Source organism: Delphinapterus leucas, chromosome 9 (genome assembly GCF_059928025.1).
Source record: "Delphinapterus leucas isolate spDelLeu-1000000601 "Yukka" chromosome 9, BTC_Dleu_Yukka2, whole genome shotgun sequence".
Lineage (NCBI taxonomy): Eukaryota > Metazoa > Chordata > Mammalia > Artiodactyla > Monodontidae > Delphinapterus > Delphinapterus leucas.
The window spans coordinates 64049939-64072151 of record NC_143137.1 but is presented as its reverse complement, the minus strand read 5'-3'; the positions used below and the strand labels follow the sequence as shown (position 1 = coordinate 64072151).

The following is a 22213-nucleotide window of genomic DNA, read 5'->3' as shown; positions in this document are numbered from 1 at the left end:
AAACATTTTTTAATTATGTAATAAAAGTTTTTGATATTAAATATGCTCCCTCTTAAATTTGGGTCTTAATAAAATAACTGTAAAATAATTCTTGATATTGTATAGTTTAAAACCTTGAGCAAAAATGCTTGATTATTAAATAAAATGCATAAGATTCTATATTAATAATCATTATACAGATTTGTAAAATTTTTAATAAATTTGGTTATTTAAAAAACCCTTTAAATAGCTTTCTTCTTCCTATAGCCAAATGCTTTTCTGCAGTTTTTAATAAATAAACTTTTCAGATGGCTTCTGTGGTAAGCTGGAATAAATCATTTTAACTGATAAAAAGAATGTTTTTGATTCCATGATCAGACAGGAATTCAGTATCAATTTTAATTCACTCTAGGAAAAACAAATGCACTTAAGTGGCATTTAGGAGAGATGGCTTGAGGTCCACATTACAATAGACAGTTAACTTCTGTTGTCTATTTAAAGAAGAATAATTTGATTAACCCACAGGTGACCATATTGTCTTAGTTCAAATATATTTAATATTTCTGTCAAATAAGTCAAAGCATCAGGGGTCCAGCTATTTACTCACACACTTAAAAAAAGCATATAATAATCTTAAAATGTCAATCGTCACAATTTAAGGTTATAAGATTGATATTCAAAAGATTTCAATAGTTTATTATTGGAGATAAACTACGAAACAACCTTATTAGATATTTCATCCTTTCTACTTATCTAAAATAGTTACCAGAAAAAAATTTTAGGATATAAAATCTAGTTTTCTCGAAGAGCAAACCTTATAGAACATTCACAATATACCTACTATATCTTAAGATGAGTCATCTGTAAAATTAAATTGGATTTTATTGGTTATTCCCTAGGGGTGGTAAATTAGCAGAGGGTGACTTGCTACTAGAGAACTATTTAACATGCTACAGTAATATAGAGAATACATGAAACAGCTAAAATATTTCATAGAGAAAACTTATATAAGTCAGTAGAGCTCTTTACTCCTTAATTTAAGGGCAATAAAATCATCAAGGCAATATATTCTTAAAGTGCATAGAGTAAATTGTTGGTCCTTCATATTCCAATTCTCCTTAAAGTTAGAAAGCCATTGGTGAGATACAGAAAAGCTATCAAAATAAAGGGAAACAACACTTTTTCTTATAAGTTTCTCCCCTTACCTTAGAAGATGAAGAATCACACTCCTGACATATCCATCCATAGCCTGTTTGTTTAGGAGACTTTTTCAAAGGAGGATCCAAACAACCAAAATGGTAGCACAGTCTACATTCATCACACCTGCAGGGTAAACAGATTTATACTATATTTAAATAATATTAAAAAACACTTTTTTTCAGAGAAAAACAGCAAACTACTGTATATTTCAACTGTAACACTGTTAATTCTATCCTTAGCTGACAAGATTATTAAATTAATGTTTATGAAAAAGACAATCTAAACCTGAAATAAATGCTTTAGGAGAAACAAAATACCAAAACAATAAAATAAACAAAACAAATATCATTCAGAACATTTTGATAGTAGAAATGTTAACAGCATAGGAATAAATTTATGTGTATAACCCTATGTGTTCAAAACTAACAAATATTAACATTTTCAATTTTGAACTTCAATAATAATCACTTTCCCATTAGATGGTTTTAAAATTAATATAAGATACATATAATTCAAGATTATGAATTCAATCTAATATATTGTGATTATTTAAAAAAACTTTTAAATCTAATGAATTCTACTAGGCTACACTAAGCTTAATTCTATACAATTGATATACCTCATCACTCTCTTTCTCTAAGTTAAGGTAGATTGTAAATAAAATTTCTAATGTGTATAGCATGCTAACATAATCTACAGCAAATAAAAACCATTCTAAGAAGTTTATTTTCTAAAATATAAATTCTCTCAAAAATTTACCTGTCACTTTCAGTGCAATTGGTTTTTCAAAGTACCTCCTAGTACATTTTAAAGCTTATTAACAAATGTTTTGATAGTGTCTTTGCCACCTATGATGTACAAAATCTAAGAAAACTATCATACCTATTCTTCGTTTCAGACAATCTCATCCTGCTGACAATGAAGAAAGATCTGTATTATTTCAGTGTTTTTTAAAAAGAATTTTGCATCAGTTGGAACAACAAGACCAAAATTTAACAACAAATAACAAAGATGTATACATTTTATAGAAAGGGTTATATTCCTCTTATTCTTTGTGCTATTTTTTTGTAAGTTAAAAAAATAATACTTTCTCCAAACCAATCTGTCACATTCTCTTTATATATACTCTTACTGATTTAAACCTAAAAAGTTGAGGAATCCATAACTAAGAAAGCAAGGAGGATATTTTATAGGACATATATTACTTAAAGTACAAAATTACTCTTAAATAATTTTTATTAGAAAAAAGGAGGAGTTATTGTGATAAACAACATGCAAAGAAAAGCAATTTATTTTCACAATAAAGGGAACTATAAATCTACATTTATAGTAAAAATTTCATGTCATTCTATAAAACCCAATCTCCCAAAGGCCCATTTCAGAAATCAAAAGTTTCAGAAAGTTTAGCAACTTAGCTAAGTTATTCAGGTATACAGAAGTTTAAAACACAATTATATATCTTAAGTTTAGGCACTCCTTCCTCTACAACTTCCTTCTCATAAACCAAATAAACTTATGTACTTTTCCAAAAACCTTCACTTAGACTCAAGAGATGGACTTGAATAAAAATGTTTACTATAATAATTCTAGCTATACAAAAACATCAAATCAAATAGTAATAACAAACAGTACTTTATTTACTGTGCCAATATTATAAATAAACCATCCAAAAATATATTTAAAAGCACTTAAACTGTTCAAATACCTGTTGTTCTAGTATTAAGAAAAAATAATAGATAATATATAGCTAACATAAAACTAAATGGCAAGCCCACAAAATTTTGTTCTTCTCAATTCAACTTATTTACCCTTCAATAGTTAAAATTCCAATTACATTAAACATATAGTTAGAGGACCCTTCAGCGTATAAGCATTTATGAGTTATGAGAAGGTTGAGATTTCTAGTTAGCTGAGGGCGTAGTCCTTCAAGCATGGAAAATAGTATTTCAGTCATCTTTAATGGGAAATTTAAAGAGAATCACATTCTTTGCTTCATCAAGAAAATCCATTAAATATAATTTACTCTATCTTTATCATTCCAGGGTCACAAGTATGAGTAATAGATGCTGCTACATGTCTAACAATGTGACAGCCTTTTGTGTTTGGACATGAATATCATCAGTCTGCTGTTCTGTTTGAATTCTTGTATTCAACTTTTATAGGTCCTCCTCACTTGCTTAAAAAATGTCAGTCACTACTTTCTGATATTGTCAGTGTCATCTGTCTAAGCAGCATTTCCCCGACAATAATTCACTGTGGATTCAGAAACCAGATCACTGGACTTAAGACTATGCCAATTGACAGTTTATAAAAACATGAAAATGAGGACTACTAAGTACATGGACTCAATTTGGGTTAACTATAGTCTTTTTTGCTTAACTTAGGGTTTTTAAGCAAGTTCAGATTGCCAATAATCTGGGCTTTTGATAAGTGAAGAGTTATAGTATTAATGCTTTCCTAGTTCATATCAAATTACAACCTAATTACTACAGATTTACTTTATAAGTCTGTGCCATAATAACTTGCAAATTATGGTTTCTAGTGTACAACTAGAGTCAAACACTATGATGAATATAAAGGTGAATCATAATTCATTATCTTTTACCTTCATGTACTAAGATGGTTCTTGCTGGTGTGTGTGTGTGTGTGTGTGTGTGTGTGTGTGTGTATTATGTATATGTACATATATATATTTCAAGCTGATAAATTAAGAACAAGTTTGCTACATTGATATAGTTCAACTTTGTAGCTGATTTCAATTAATTGTAAACTCAAGTTATCTTTCAGCTCAATAATAAATGCAAAAGGGAAAAGAAAGATTTTATATGCTAGATTTGTTAGAAGATAATGTTGAAGTATATGCCATTTGGAAGTGACCTAATCCTTACTGATTCCTTCATTAGTGATACTTTTTAGAATGACTTAGTCTACACATGGAACTCATGTATTAGTGATGGGTTCCAGAGGAAAGGAAGAATCTGCTTGTTAGAATCAGGGGTGATATGGAAGTTCTCTCAAGTTATAGCTCACTCAGTGGTAAATAAAAACTGTAATTCCAAGACTAAGTAGCAGAAAGGAGTAGTTAATACACTTAGGAACTGCCAAAATCCAGGAGAGGAAAAAAGAAAAAGAAATAACCCAATCTTGAAATCAATAACTCTGTTAATAAACAAACATATATATATTAGCCTTTTCTAAAAATGACTAAAATTATTTCCATATGGAAAAAATATAGTTGTTTCTACACTAAAATATTTAATTCAATAAATCTATAGCTTCGTGTGCTGGTAACAAAAATATCCTGAGTGATACAAGGGAACTCCAGCAGAATTTGCAAGAATTAATTCACCATAGACAAATGTAAGGAATGCCATTAAGAACCCTAGAAATCAAAGAACAATTTAGATGGTAAAAATAGTAAATTATTTATTTCATGCACACACACACCATTTTGTAAACTTTAGCAAATTTTGTCAGCCAACAAATTATGGTTAAGTTACAAATATAGATCATTTTAAAAACTCAAAAATCAGAAGCTCGTAAGGATCTGCAATCATTCTGCTACCTTAAAGCTGAAATAGAGTTGAAGTAGTTATTGATCAAATTATTATTTATGACCTCTACATCTACTTCTTACACATACTTGGAAATACGTAATTACAACACATAATATAGTACATATTTAATGTATCAAAATAATAAATCTTGTGCAAAAGCAGTCACTGACCCACAAAAGCTGTGATATAACACAATATACTTTATTAAATAACACAAATGTCTATGTAATAAAAACAGACTATTATACCAATAGCACATATATTAAATAAGAAGACAATGTCTTAAATTTAAAAATATAAAACTAACCTATAAAGATACACTATGTTTTTTAATAAAATGCAAACTGGATGCTTAAAGAATATCCTCTAAACATCTAATAAAACTGTACACATTAACATATTATGGGACATTCTAAAATTACAATTGTAAGTGAGATAAGATAAATCCCATTTATAAGAAAAGGAAACCTCATTATTTAATTAGATTTTTACTAAATACAACTTCCTAGGCATCAGATTCATAATGGATACAGATGTCAATAATAAAGCAGCTATATGTATATGGTCTTTTACACACTCATTTAACAAAATGCAGTGACCAAATAAACATAGTTCTATATGTATTTAAAATACTTACTTAGATATGGTTAAGTATAGCACCCTAGACATAAAAGAGGAAGAAAATGATTTATGTTCATATGTCCTATGATCCATGGGAGCAATCAGTCATGTGTTTATCTGATTACTGAGAATATACACACAAGTAAAAAGAAACAACTTATTTATTTCTGTCTACACCTAAGAGACAGGCCAGTGTTCCAAAGGGTTTCTTAAATTCCCTTAATTTCCAATTGATAATTTCACTAGAAGAGTACACTAAATAACTACTTTTCAAAATTAACCAAAAAAAAGGTGCACCTCCTATATATATAATTTATAGCCAGATGATCAGCTAAATTTCAGGAAGAAGAGAAATCCATAACATGGGACTTGAAAAGTAATGTACATGTTTTATGACCAGGTTGATCCATAATCGTAGCTATTTTTTATGTCAATGAACATTTGATTTAGGTCCCTTCCAAATCTATATAGAGTAAAATAAAGAAGCAACCTTGAAAATATATACTGTTACATCCATTTAATAAAAAAACAAAAAACTCACAACTAAATATCAAGAGAACTGATGGGTTGGATTTTCTTACTTTTTCACCATTTCTATGCAAAAATTCTATAGAAGAATGACCAAAAGAATTGGTCTTAATATTACTTACATAACGTCTTACTAGCAACTGAAACACCTACACAAATGTATTAACCAGTAGTGACAGACTCTTTCATTGAACAGTAGCCAATTATTTCAATTATTCCTTTTAACAGATGGAGAAAATGCAGGTTTGTGGCCCATGAGTTAAATCACTTTTAAAATAATACAAGCTTGCACAAAATTCTGCATTCTACAAATATTAGAATAACATTTAATATCAATAAAGGCAAACTTTATTCCTTTTTACAACACTTTTAGTGCAAATCACCTATATGAGCATTTTCTAAATACTTAGAAAATGTCTTTTATATGATATTTCACAAATAAAGGCTAAATGTGGAGGTCTTGAACATATTTTCATTAATGTCACTATAGACTTTCATCACATGCAATAATGAATGAATGAGTGGTAGGAAAGACAAAAATATTCTGTAAAGTATATTAACTGGAAAAAATATTTGGATAATTACTGAAATCCAAATTCATGTTTAATGATCACTTAAATAATGGGATCAATTCAGTTAGCTACATCTGCAGTAGTCAAGTTACAAGATTAAAAGTGAAAGGCAAAATTAAAACATGAAATAAAAGAATTCATATAAAAATACACAATAAGGTCAAGTACCTCTTCACAGCATGAGAGAATGATTAGACATTTTCATACCTGAAACACATCTGCTTTGTTCTTTAATAAACTGATCTCCATCTGCTCATGCCCTTGGAAATTTTTCAGCAGTACAACCTGCTGTGCTCAAGCCCCACATAACTTTGTATTTCCCTGCTCATAATTAACTAATTATTCTCTAATCAATAGTGTAGATCTTGATTTTACAATGTAAATCAGATAAATGAGATAATGGCTGGGGGTCAGTCTCATTTTATTCACAAAGCCCAGCATGAACATCCAGTTTCATTATATCTTATGTACCTGAACAGCAGTGAATCTTACAGCAGGCCTGCAGAAAGTCTTAAGACTGTGTACTGGGAGAAAGAGGTCTATATGTTTATTTAAAAAAAAAAAAAAGTATTTGCAAAGCATGTCTATCTCAGAAATATTTTTAATCGCAATCCTTAGTATTATGTAAATTGATAAAGTGTTGACTGGGCAGGAAAAAATTTCTGCCTTCATATGCCATGCAACTCTAAAGCTGAGTCTCTTAAACAAGTTTTAATTGTCAAAATGATTTCAGAAAATTTAAAGAAAAATTAGTAATGTTAGTATGCCATTCTGCTAGAGAGTCCTTCTGAATTCCTTGAATAGATTTTGGTGAAATATTAATAAAATATTCCCATACTGAGAATCAAGTAAAACAGTGGTAAGTTTTGTCAAATAAAAAACATTAAGAGTTTAAAAAGAGTGATCTAGTAAGTAATAGGATGTAAAAACAGGGAAAAAGGATAATGAGTGTGAATATTCTTATTATTTATTGGTCAGTGATCTATTTTTAACATTATAATTGTAAAATTAGATAAACACTCAAGAAACATGAATAACAATGATATATAAATGATAAATAAATTTCATTTACAAACAAAATGGATAAAGGTTAAGGCTAAATTTGTTTTCATGTTAAACATAATCCTAATTTCAAATCTTTTCCTAACAAAGGAATTAGTGAATTATGGACAAAGGCTATGTTCCTTGATTAATTTCTGTACCTAAAATGGTGCTGTGTCCAAAATAGGTATAAACTAAACACCTGTTTAACTAAACTTATGTATAATAAAGAAGTTATACTCTATGTGCTATAAACTACTATAATCTCTTTTACCTAGAAACAAGTATTTTTGAAAATTTAAGGGCCCTTTTAACAAGATTAAAGCCACATTCAATCAATCAATGTCAACCACAATACCATGATTCTTTTAAAAATATTATACACAAATGGTTCTCAAAGGATGTCCCTGGCCAGCTTCAACATCACTTGGGAACTTTTAGAAATGCAGATTTTCAGGCCTCATCCCAGACCCACTTAATCAGAAACTGCAGGGAGAAGTAAGAGGGAGTAAAACGAGGAGGAAAATGAGGAGGGGAGTAGGTGAGCGATCTGCTTTTAAACAAATCCTTGATTCTGATGTACTATAAAGTTTGAGAACCACTGCTATATACTGCCATGTCATTCTTCTTGTAGTTCAGAGTTATTGATTTTACTTCTTGATATTTCAGTGTTTTTTTTCTTTCCCTATCATGTGACAAATAACCATCATTTACCTGTCGGACTGCTTTCTCTTATACATGTAAAATATGAACTATTTAGTGTATATTCTCTTGATACACACATTAATATCTCCTTTGAATAACAGCTGGACCAATTACAGAAAAGGGTTAATTTTGTACCATGGAAATATGAGAGTGTCTAGGAGATTATTAGGAGAAAGTGTTTCATTCTACTCTCTTCAAAAGTTCTACTCCAAATACACATTTGCAGGACCAGTGATCTTATGAATATTATGTGGTTTATAATCGTGATGTGTGACAAAGATTCTTAGGGCTAGCACCAAATATGGAACCACATATCCACCACTGAAGAGTAAGATGGAGAATGATGATAATATGGTATTCTAAATAGAACCAGGTGGAAAGGACTTTGATTAATAGTGTCACCAAAACCACAAGGTTTAATGATTTTTCAAAAAAATCTAAAATAAAATGACCACTAGTAATATCTTACCATGTATCAAAGGAGAGTCAGGTCCAAATGCACTAGCATATTCTTTTTTAAGGAAATGGCAATCTGACATTTTTCTTAAAATCAGCTGGAGTTCATCAATAGTAATAACTACCAACTTTTTCTTAAGCTTATGCAGTGATAAATAATGAGTTCTTTTTCTAAAAAAAAAAAAGCCTACTGGTTTTGCTACAGGTTATTAATATTTTTCCTCCAATGTTAGGTCTTTCAATAAGTTAATAATCTCAGTTTATACATATTTTATATACATACTGCTTTTATTAAATATCCAATAATATGGTTCCTTAGTATAACTAAAGATTACTAGCATACAGCAACTTTATATTTACACTTGCTTTTAATTATCTATAACATTTCCTACTCTATTCCTAATGTTTGAACTATTTTCAATGCCACTATACCTGAAAAGATGTCCCAAACCACATTTATAAATCAGGAAATTCCAAGAGACATGTTGACAATTTACATGTATATATGTATTTCAATTTCAGCAAACAGTCTCTTCTAAATCAGTTCAAGATGAAGTGATGAAATATTCAACATATTTCTGTCGTTGATTTAAGACTTGTTCATTAAAGCTTGAAGACCAAATTTTAATTCTGTAAACCTTTGGAAAGATACAAATGTTGATGAAGATCTTTCAGTTGGCAGGTTGTATAGTCAAAAGCTTTGTATCTCTCTCCTTATTTTGTAACCTCATACTTAAGGTTGAGAAAAATAAAATTATACTGAACAGAGAAAGTTTGTATTGAATCAATAAAGAGTGAATATATTTGGTTATTACTAAAAAATATCTAGAGATCAACACAGATATATTCTTATTTACAAGCTTAAAATCTGAAGTTGCAAAAACTGCATGCTACTAATATTAGTGCTTTCACACTAGAACTAATGAGTCAAAACTAGAATGGCATACGCTTTCACAAGTCTTTCACTTTTGCTGAATATTATAAATAGAAGTAACATTTAATATAGTCTACAGTTGTTTCCCAATGCAGTACTTCATATATGAATATATGTATTAAGTTGGATGAAACAGAATAGCAGACTAATGGAATGCATTATGTTTCTTGTTTGTTACTAGATTTGTTCAACAACAAGTAGCACATTGCATGTAAGTCCCACAGGCTTCAGTAACTCTTAAGTAAGTCCAAATACTGTATATCATTTGCCAAAGAAGGAAGAGGGGAAGACATTACTTAATAGGACAATTCTGACAAGACATTATCTAGTATTTTTCAACAATGCACATATCAAATGTTTCTGATTAGTGCAAAAAAAAAAAAAAGAAAAAAATCCACACAGGCAAATTAACTGCCTTGTCAGTCCAAGTAACAAACCAATCAATTACATTCTATCCAAACCTGACAAGCAAAGGCAACTTTTTGCAGTGATAAGCTTATGGGAAAGACAAGATAGCTGTTCTCCTTTACTTTATATACTCTATTGAGAGTGTTATCCACATTTTTAAAATCACACTTATAAAAGAGGTTTCCAGGATTGCCTCCGAGGATGAGCTGTGGCAGAGTTGGGTCTCATGAAGGGTATCTACACAGTAAAGTGATAAGAAAAGAACATTAACATTTAAAGATCACAGCAGCTCTGCACTATGTCTTATGAAACACACTAACAATACCATAGTAGATTCAAATAACATATGATCTGGTCCAAAGAGACAGATGCCCTAAACCTAAATGCCATGATCTTGTAAAGGTTCTTACTAGTTGAAATGGAACTATTTCATCATTTGAAACACTGAGTTGCCTCTTGTATTATTATTACTTTTAGTTGTCACAATAAATCGATCTTAGTAAAACAAAAAAAATATAAAAATGATGAGGGGTTTGTATTTATATAAGCAAACATGTAATTTGATTAATAGATGCTTTAAATAATAGCAGTTTGCTATTTTTTCATCAAATATGACAAGTTAACAATGCTTGAGAAAGCATGCAATATACTGAAAACAAGCACACCTAATCAGTACATTACAGGAGTGGTTCTACTCAAGTACAGAGTCTCAGGGAGTAAATATTCAGATGATTCTTATTCCCTGGGCCTATACTGCCTTCCTTATTTTAAAGACTATATTGGAAACGTTTGCTTACAATTATGAAAAGTATATCCCTAGCTAGCTATTTTAGTAGATTTGTGCAACAAAAGTGACAGAGAATACACCTCACTGTAAAGACCTGGTCATTGATTATAAAACACTAATTTTGGCCAAATTTTCAAGTCATTCACTTGCATTTATTTTTCAAAACTTTCTTTAGTTTTTCTTGTATTTATTTCCCTACTGACGCATTTTCAGAGGAGAAATTTTAGATGCCTGGTGATGAGAAGTAACTTTCTTTTTGATTGTGGAAAACAAAATTTTATCATTTCCTTCAGATATTTACATCTGTGCAGATGAGATTAAATTACCAACTAGTCACACATCATAGAAAAAGTTCATTTCAATATTTAAGTATTAGAGAGATGTGTTTAATGCTTCTAAGTTCTACTGAGAAAAAGAAAGTGAAAAGTGGCACAATCACAGATAAATAAAGCACTACTATGCCATCGACGAGCTACCATGCCAAACTGAATAAACTCCAAAGAAAGGAAAAACAAAATTGTACAAGAAAAAAAGAATATAACGTGAAACATAGTTTTCAGAGAAATGTACTTATCAACATATGAGAAGTAAACAGAAAGAACAGAATTCCCTCGTTGAGTAACAAGGAAATAGATAGGAAGAGCTGAATTCCCTTGCTAAATAGTCACATGTGCTAACTTTTCTCAGTGCTTCAGGCTCCAAGTGATGAAATGTAAGCACATTCTAAATCTGATATTCTGAGAAGTGCTTTGCCTGCAGGTTAAGCACTACTATATAAGCAAAATGAAAGAGGAAGCAACCACATCATTTACCACAGAAGTACATTTAAGTTTTAATTACATGCACAAACGATAGAGAGTAGCAGACAACCCAAAGATTCATTTGTAGTTAACACTGATAGGAATTTAAATATATATTGGGTTGGCCAAAAAATTCGTTTGGTTTTAAGTAAAAATAAAAGACATTTTTCATTTTCACCAAGAATTTTATTGAACGATTCACTAACTGAGTGAACTTTTTGGCCAACCCAATAGATACATTAGATGTCACAGAAATCTGCTTTAAATTCTAATTAAATCTAAATTTAACTTTGAAAAAAACTGAAAAGCTCTAACTAGTATTCTTCCATCCTAAAATTTCACTTAATATTCAGAGTAAGCAACATGACTTGTCTTGGCTGCTACCTTCTTAGGACAAAAGACTACTATGTGGTCTTTTATATCAGAGTTCAAGTCTTGGCTTTGTATTTATTCCATATGCTTCTAATAAGCTTACTTACAAATTAATGTAGAAAAAAGGGAATTAACTATTTTCAAAGGGCTTCCCTGATGCAAGCACCAATGGTCTGTTATCCTGTATAGTTGGATGCCTACCAAGAAGAAGCACCTACTTTTGCCCCAATGAAGTCAAATATGCTAAAGGAGCATAGTTTGGTGAGTGGTATGCCTAATGATTAGAGCATTAGCAACACAGTCAAGACTGCCTAGACTCAAAACTCTAATTCTACCACTTCCTAGTTGTATGATCTTGAACAAGTAATACTTCTCAATTTCCTCACCCATAAGATAGGGATAAAATCAATATCTGTGTAATGGAGTTTCCTTGAGGATTACATGAGATCAACTATACAAAGCATTAGCACATTGGCCCTTAATAAGCACTCTATAAATCTCAGCAACTAATATGAACAACAGTAAATTTATCAAACACTAGTAGTATTTAATGGAAGGAAAAAACTGTATTCTAATATATAACAATTTATATAACAGAATTTCAATATATAATTGGAATAATTTCTATTTCATGATGCTTAGTGCCTCTGTACCTCAGTTACCTAATCTCCAAAATGGAGATGGCCATACCTCAGAGGACTGTTGTTAAAAACTGAATGAGATAATACACTTAGAAAGCAGAGAATAGAGCCTGGGATATAGTAAGCATCTAACACTAGCATTATTTTAATTTCCAGTTCATACAGACTTTTAACATGTCTATGGGGTTCAATTAAAATGTTAAAAATATGAGATTCTTATACATTATTACCTAGATATCAAAATCCATCATCAACTCCAAAATTTATATCCAATCTTATCTACAAATTCTAATTCCATTAATATGTCTATTTTATATGTCTGAAACTATAAAAAACCAACACAGATCAAAACCTTGTTATAGGAGGAACAGATGAAACAGGATGTTTCAAAATAAAAAAGAAAGAAAGACCAGAAAACAATATAGTTGGTTTCTAATACTAGAAGCTGGATTATGCTTGTTTTATATGATTCCAAGGATTGAAATTATTAAGAAGAGATATGTTAGCTCACTTGGAGAAAGAAATTGCCAGTGGTCAGAGCTGCCTCAAGAGGGAATGGGTTACTTATACACTTCTATCCCTGGCAGTAGCTTTTGAACTGTGGTTTTAGTAGTGATACTGAGCAGATGATTCAAGTGTCAAAGAATAGTGAGATCCTTTTCAGAACTGTATAGTATTAATACTTGTTTTGAAATTGCTTTGAGTTACAAAAGTTACAAAATCTGGGGAAAAATTGAGGTTGATGCCTTCATTTTATAGATGAGAAAATGACTATCATGGTAACTTAATTCAAGGTCATTCATCTAGCCAGTAGCAGAACTATCGGTGGAGTCCCAGTCTTTCTTAACAATAGATAATCCCTTTTGTGTAAGTTAACAAGTTAACAATATTACCACATTGCAATAGAAAATGAGTTTGAAATTACAAAAAATAAATTTTACTGAAAAATAAATGAGTGAAACGAGAAATATTTCATTGCTATATATGCTAGAAATTATGATGTTTACTACTCTAAAACGGCATACTCCAGAAATACCACACTTCACTATGTAATTAATGGTTACCATGTTCAGGCTTCTGTTTTCTTTAAATACTTGTCTATAATGCATTTATTTTAAAGAGAAAAAGAAAATTTAAAAATTCAAACACTGATAATGTAACATAAAAATATTTATAAATCACACTAAGTTACTTAAAGGTTTAATGTTTTAATATAGATATGAAAATCAAAGAATGTCATACATTGAATATTAAATGTGTGAAGCAGGTTAGCTACTCCACATGTCTAACAAATCATCAAATCAACTTAATTATAAAGGAAAAAAATATACTGAATAAACATTTTCTTTTCAATCCAAATTTTATCAGAATACCACCTTAATAAGAAAGGTTCAGTGGCAGCTTGTCTACTTTCATTATCCAAATATAAATATTTTGAATATTAAACATCTCTTTTCCAATTTTTACTAATAGAAAGGCATTCTTAAAATGTAACTTCTAAGTTGTTTCCTTCACAAGACCCAGTTTATTTTCTAATTTCCTCTTTAGAATCTAATCTCTTCATGATGTACAATACAGCATCAATTTAGTTCTAAAGACATTAACTAAAATCATTGATCACTGCTTTTTATAAAGCCAGGTCTAGGGCATAACGGGAACACTCTTAGTGTTAGGGATGGCCAAGTAACTCCTAAGAACAGTGGTATAAAGCATTTAATTTTAAATTTTAGACTCTTTTACCCTGAATGGTTCAGTACATGTTCAAGACAGCCTTGGAATAATTGTATTTGGAGAATAAAGAACAGCTGGGCTCAACAGAAAATGAAGAAGCAGGAGAATGCATGGCCTGCTCTGAAAGTTAGGGAGGATTTTGGTAGAATTTCTTCAATGACTGGAGTTTGGGTTTAGGCCATTTAATCAGGCAAGAGAAGAACCCAGAAGGTTGGAGGAATCAAGATACATTAGAGCTACAGAAAGCAGTTATACTCTAGCAATAAAAAATGTGGACAGCCAGGGCAAAGAGAGTGGGATCCAAGGAGGCCTAATCAGAAATGAGAAACATAGAAAGAAGGCAAGAGGAAACACTGAAGCAGCTAAGGTGTACAGAATAACATCACAGAGAACACTGTAGACACTGCACTGAGAAAGGTCTTAAGTAAGCCGAAAAAATGGGAAAAAAAGAAATGGAGATCAAGAAATGTTATGATGGAAAATGGTTCCCCAATTACTCTGATATTTTTAGTTTTCAAATAATGCACAGCAGGCATATTTTTTAAACTTTTCGAACAAAATTATTAAAATTATATGAATAAAAGTAAATATACTAAGATGCTATAAGATCATAGTAATTCAAACTTTTTTTATATTTTTGATGTTTTGTAAGTATATTTTTATAACGAACAAAATTTTTTAAATATACATGAAAATTTCACTTACCTGCCTTTAAATTTTAATTAATAGACTTTATCTTTTAGAAGTTTTAGATTTACAGAAAAATTGAGCACATACACTCCCCCCCTTCCCCCCACCACATCTCCCTTTAAATTTAAATGTCAAAGTCTTCACATCATGGTGCCTTTGATAGATCAGGGGTAGAGAAAAATGAAGGCAAAGAATGCCAGAAAGACAGAAATAGAGGCAGAGACAAATATGCCAAGATCTGGGAGTGTTCACACTTTACTGATTCTTATTCAGTGTGATGATACTGAAAAAGTTGCTGAGTTAGATGCAATGAGGATAAACAATGAACTTGAGAATGTGAAAGAAAGGGACTTTCAGATGAGGATTAAGCTAGCCTTAACTCTGCCTCTGCCAAACTCTACTCCACAGATTTAGAACCTACTGATTCAGAATCTCCAAGAATAATTTTATGATTGTTGTTGTTTGTAATTCTTCCTATGGGTAACTTGCATCTCTAGCCAAGCTGAGAACGACTATCTTAAAGCTTCAGCTAAAGGGCTTCTGGAACAAAGCAGTGGTTCTCAGAGTATGGTCCCCGAATCATCAGAATGAGAGCAACAGCTGAGAATTTATTACAAATATAAATTCTTGGGCACCACCCCAGAGAGTCCAAAGCAGAAATTCTGTGGTTTAATAAGCCTTTCCGGTGATTTCAATGTACCCTAAAGATTAAGAGCCTTAAAGTAGACTAAATTCAGCTGGTGTGAAGAAATCACAAAGAAAGAGGCATTCGAAACAAAAGCTAAAAAAAATAAAGGGAGGTAGGAGACAAATTACAAATATTCCAGTTGACATTCAACTAAGCAGAGACAAATATTATTTGTACACATAAATACCGTGGTCACCAAAACAAAGCTTTAAAAAAAAAACCCACAGAATATTAAACAATCTCATCTTGAGGATCTCCTATGAGATAATTCAATTTCTCTGGACTCAGCCTGTGGTCCAACTAAACCAAGGACATCTACCCAATTCTTTCAGTTCCTCTGTTCTTATGGAACATGATTCCTTACCAGACCTTCAGAGACACAGAGACACAGTCATTTACTTAAAGTAAAGGTAGGAAAATTAGGATTGGATACTTGAGTTGTACAGAACAGATCTGTAACAGTTACTACATCTATTTCCAGGGTTTGGATTCCTCTCTGTATTTATAATCACATAACTTTAAGTGCATTCTGAAAATTTCTAATTCAACAACTCCTAAAAAGAAACCTCTCAATTCCCTATGGTGTCATTCACCTATTGTATTTCTCTCCAAAAAATAAATATAGCCACTAATCTTTCTGTTATTGGTATCACCAGTCTTTCAAATTAGTTATCTTAAAGTCGGATAGTTTGGTTTAACACTCCCCTTTCTTCCTTGCCTCCTCATTTTCATTAATTATCTGCTGTAACTTCTACTGTGAACTTACGTCTCCTGAATCTACTGAATCCTTTCCATTTATTTTTCCATCAGTCTAAGTTCTAGGCCCCCAAATTGGTCTATCTCCAGCTGCCCATTCCTTCATCACACAGGCCACCACAATATCAATCTCCTAAAGGACTATTCTCCCTATTATCTCTTACCTTCAATAAATCCCCATTAGGACTCTTAAAATCTTTATACTGAATCCAGGCCCCAATCTACCTTTAACCTACATTACAAATGACTCCAAGGATCCCATGCTATTTCTTTATTCATATTCATTCTCTTGAAGGATTTGGTACCTCCCATCTCAATCTTCTGAAACCTGCTCATACATACTTCAAGATGCAACTCAAATTTCTCCTTGGTTTACATAAGATTTCTCCCTCATCCTTTTAGGAATATTCCCATCATCCTCTAAATTCTGATGTCTCTTATATACCTTCCATATAACAGTTTGATGTATGAATAAGTAAATGCATTTTCATATCCTTAATAAATATTAAATAGTTTAGAAAATAAATTTGATGAGAATAAACATAGGAATATTATTTTTTTAAAAATAGGGAGAAAATAGATTCTATACTTTCTTTACAAATGAAAGCGTCAAAAGCACAGTCAAATAAACTTTTGGTCAGAGTGCTCAAGGCTCTCACTACATGAAACTCAACTTTCCTTTTAAAAAGATCTACATTTACAGGTCATGTCACAACAAGGTTCTTGATATAACCAGGCAATTTTTCAATTCTTTAATAATTGACACCAGTGAGTAAACTGACAAAAGAAATGGGTCTGGAAGATTCCAATCACTTAAAAAGAAAGTCATTGACTGATATAATTTCACTTGGATGTGACTGAACCCCACTTATTTAGTCTTTCCTAGGCCTATCTTCCTTGTGCAGCTGTCTGTGTCCATCTGATTTACTGAGCGCTACAGGGAGTGCCTAACAATTTCACCCAAAGCAGAAGTCCTCCTCCACTTGCTATTATTTGGAGAGAACATACTTAAAGAGTTACTTTTATGTAGTTCAATGTATCAGAACTGGCTAAATCACACTTAGGGCCCTTCATGTATTATCTTTGTACCAAAAAATGATATATACACACACACAATACATGAACAATATTATACTAAAGTCAAATCATACAGTTGTTTAATAGTATAGTCATGAGGTAATTTTTCTCAAACTTGCCTAAGTATTTTAAGAATATAGACATACATTAAGTACCTCATTAAAAAATGTTTCCAGAGTTCTGAATTTCAACTTTTAAAGAAACTATGAAGTATTCAGATAAGGTTCAGAGGAAAACTATAAAGAATTGTGTAACTGATAGAGTATCTATGAAAGAAAGGCTGTAGAATCTGGGTTATTCACTTCTTAATTTTCTTCCAAATTTCTTTCTTTACTTTCATTCACCAAAGAATTAAAGTAAGGGTGTAATAAAACAAACTTTGGTTAAATGACAACATACCCTTGCCTAGCATAGAATTAAATATCATAATAACCAATTTGGGTAAATGAGAAAAGGTATTGTTTTGGCAAGGGAACAAAGATCACAAGAACCTTTTTTCTTTCTTTTAAATATGCAGGGTTTTAAAATAAAAAAAAATCCTATTTAACAGTAAATGAATCTTTTGAAAATTCTGGCAATTTTCAGAAGATTCTGGTAATTATTTCACTTACTGTGTTCTAGTTTCTAACTCTAGTTCTATTAACTAATAAAGTCAGTATAAATCAAAATTGTAGTTGATAAAGATAAAAAAAACAAGATGAAAACAATCTAATTCCAAATCTAATTTCTTTTTTTTTTTTTTTTTTTTGGCCGCACTGCATGGCTTGAGGGATCTTAGTTCCCCAACCATGGACTGAACTCTGGCCACGGCAATGAAAGCACCAAGTCCTAACCATTGGACTGCCAGGAAATTCCCCCAAATCTAATTCGTATCTTCGAGTACTACACGTTAAGAAGTGAAGTATAAAGGGAGCAATGTTATGTATATTTTATGTATATATATGTGTGTTTATATATATTTATATATAAAAGAAGAGTTATTCTTATTTACCAGTATAAAAAGAGGCTTAATGAGACTGAAAAGTTTGCCCACAGATAACACGTCTCTCTGATATCAATAAACCACACATCGTTACCAAAAATTATTTTCAGGGATTTAAGACAGCCAAACAACATCTGAACAAGAAGTAGGAAATTTATAAAGTGAGCAATTTTATATATGGGATATACTACTACTACTATAATGGGTGCAGAATTTAAAAAGATGTGACTGTGAAGATTAAAGGTCAAGCAATGCATGAAGAATTAAGGTTTTTGTACCATTTCCAGTCAAGTGACCAGACTAAATGTCACAGAATAAAAGTAGCTACTGTCACAAAAGGGAAATGTGGAAACCCAATGACATACAGTGACATGACACTGCAAAAGTTATTTCCAGTATTTAAACAATGAAAAGACTTGTGCAGTTAATCCAGAAGGAGCTATATTCTCTAAAACTAAAATGACAACTAAAATGATGAACAGTCCAGATACTAGACTAAAAGTGTTAAAAAGTATAAACATTTCATTAAAACTAATAATACTGTTAATAGGGCATGTAAGGACACAATTGTGCACTATAATAGTCTCTTTAAAAAGAGTAGGATTATTGTAAGGACTTAATAACACAGAACCTGTAGAAACAGTATGATAATGAACGCTGAAGTCAAGAGGTCTGGGTCCTAAACCTAATTCACACTAACCAAGTGATCTTTTACAAACTATCCATCCAGAGAATTACGGAAAGATTATAGTATGCCAAATTTTATTCCAGCACTTGAGATATAAGTACAACTCTTCATTAAATTCACAGTCTGATGGAGGGGTCAAGTGAACAAAAGTGTAAGACTCTGAATAGGAGAGATTCAATACAGAGTGGTAAGTATTATTAGCATAGAGGCCTATATAAACTGCCAATGAAGCGTATCAGGTAGACAGACTATCTTGCTTGATGAGTAGGAGAGAGCAGGTTAAGGAAAGGATTAACAAAACAAAACAAAAAAGATTAACAGAGGATTAAAGCAAGTGTTAAAAGGTAAGTAGGAATTTATCAGGGAGAGAATATGTGGGGTAAAATTTGATGCAGAAGGGAAGTACAGAGGAATTTTTAAAAAGAGTATGTCAGAAAATCCACATAGTTTGGTAGGTTGGAGTTAAGGGTACTTGTTGGATAAAAGTGACAGGGAACACCTCTTCTACTGCACTGTTATGAAAAGAGGAGAGGGAAGGGTGGTGGAAGAGAGACGCCTATGGATATCAATAAGGTTATATGTAAGTTACAGGTTCCATGTCAGAAAGTTTAGGCATTTCTGTCTGATGGCTTCTGTTTTCTATGTGAAGCAGGAGACGAGGTCATTTGTTAAATATGAAGAAGGAAGAGAAAAGGTGATGAAATAAGGAGCATGAGAAGAATGGAAATAGGTGCTGTCAGGAATGAAAGTTCAAGTTTCACATCAAAAAACAAAGCAAACAATTAAAAAAAAAAAAAAAGGTAAAGAAAGAACCACAGTGTCTTTTATCGCTGTGGAATTACCCCAGAAGCCAAATTAGAAATTCTCAACCTGTTAATAATTTTCTTTCAGATTAAAATGGAAAGGAGATCCAGACCATTAAAATTATAAAACAAAGTACAGTCTTATTTCCTCTACTCTGACTAAAATTAGATTATGACCTAGTCAGATCTAACTTAACTGACTGTGCATTGCCCAAGCAGTTAAAATTAGCAAAAATTAATGGTAAACATACATATTTTCAGATTAAAGATAATTCAGATTTCAATGAAGCAGGTACTATCCTTAGAAACACAAGAGGAATGTTAAGGGTAATAAAACTCATTTAAGACTTTAAATATATCTTAACTCATAGAACAATAGAGCCACGAAGAAAAAAATGAACTGAATTACTACACAAACTATAATAAAACAAAGTATGACAGAAACTACTATCCCGATCTATTGGGTGGGCCAAAAGTTTCATTTGTTTTTTTCCATAAGATGGCTCTAGTAGCACTTAGTTGTTTTTAATTTCATTCAAAACAATTTTGTTAGAGTGTATGTGACCGCTGTCATATCAGCGTGCATTTTTAAAAAAGACTTATCAAAATTGGTGAATTTTTGTGTAGCCATTTTAACGTTGAAGATGGAAGAAAAAAACCCCAACATTTTCAGCATATTATGCTTTATTATTTCAAGAAAGGTAAAAATGCAACTGAAACACAAAACAAGATTTGTGCATTGTAGGGAGAAGGTGCTGTGACTGATTGAATGTGTCAAAAGTAGTTTGTGAAGTTTCATGCTGGAGATTTCTCGCTGGACGATGCTCCATGGTCGGGTAGATCAGTTGAAGTTGACAGTGATCAAATTGAGACATTAACTGAGAACAATCAATGTTATACCATGCAGGAGATAGCCGACATACTCAAAATTTCCAAATCAAGCATTGAAAATCATCTGTACCAGCTTGGTTATGTTCATCACTTTGATGTTTGGGCTGCACATAAGTTAAGCGAAAAAAACCTTGACCGTATTTCCACATGCGATTCTCTACTTAAATGTAATGAAAATGTTCCGTTTTTAAAACAAATTGTGATGGGCAATGAAAAGTGGATACTGTACGATAATGTGGAATGGAAGAGATCATGGTGCAAGCGAAATGAACCACCACCAACCACACCGAAGGCCGGTCTTCATCCAAAGAAGGTGATGTTGTGTATATATGATGGGAGTGGAAGGGAGTCCTCTATTATGAGCTCCTTCTGGAAAACCAAAGGATTAATTCCAACAAGTACCACTCCCAATTAGACCAACTGAAAGTAGCACTTGACGAAAAGCGTCCAGATTTAGTCAACAGAAAACGCGTAATCTTCCAGCAGGATAACGCAAGACCACATGCTTCTTTGATGACCAGGCAAAAACTGCTACAGCTTGGCTGGGAAGTTCTGATTCGTCCACCGTATTCACCAGACATTGCATCTTCAGATTTCAATTTATTTAGGTCTGTACAAAATTCTCTTAATGGAAAAAATTTTGATTCCCTGGAAGACTATAAAAGGCACCTGGAACAGTTCTTTGCTCAAAAAGATAAAAAGTTTTGGGAAGATGGAATTACGAAGTTGCCTGAAAAATGGCAGAAGGTAGTGGAACAAAAGGGTGAATATGCTGGTCAATAAAGTTCCTGGCGAAAATGAAAAATGTGTCTTTTATTTTTACTTAAAAAACCGAGGGCACTTTTTGGCCAACCCAATAAATAAGGCTTTGACATTTTGTACATAAAAATAACGTAACTAAGCCAAGTTATCACTAATATCTGATGACTGTTACTCTAAAATATTAAATATGAATGACTTTAATTAAAATCTGTAGATTCTCTATTCTCTACAGTTATGTAAAGGGCATACCATGTCATAAGCATGGAGCCTGGGACTGGGAATATTAAAATTAACTTAATTATTAAGATATGGTACTTATACACTAAGAATCATGGGTGGAACAAGAAATATAGACTAAATATAAATGACTGAGAAGCCCTCATTCCAGAGAAAAACAGACGATCATTTTAGATAAGAGCAAGTTAAAGTTAAAGCAAGATGGCATGAAACTAACAGGAAAGTTTTAGGAAGGAGAACTAGGTTATCTGGAGCTGTGAATAACTGAAATGAAGATAAAAAGACTGAGGTCAGGTTTGGAGGGCCT

The 22213-nt window shown here is 31.7% G+C and overlaps 1 protein-coding gene across 9 annotated transcripts in view; it reads right to left on the bottom strand.

Annotated features, from left to right (window-relative positions):
• PHF14 (PHD finger protein 14) overlaps positions 1–22213 on the bottom strand; it is a 201320-nt gene that overhangs the window by 69479 nt on the left and 109628 nt on the right. For 2 of the 9 annotated variants that reach the window (XM_022587093.3, XM_022587082.2), the window contains exons 17-18: positions 2062–2091; positions 1185–1302 (exon numbers count right to left, since the gene is read on the bottom strand). In XM_022587093.3, coding sequence (XP_022442801.1) covers positions 1185–1302; positions 2062–2091 — 148 coding nt within the window. The other 7 variants (XM_089917660.1, XR_002646530.2, XR_016394355.1 and 4 more) reach the window with 7 other exon arrangements.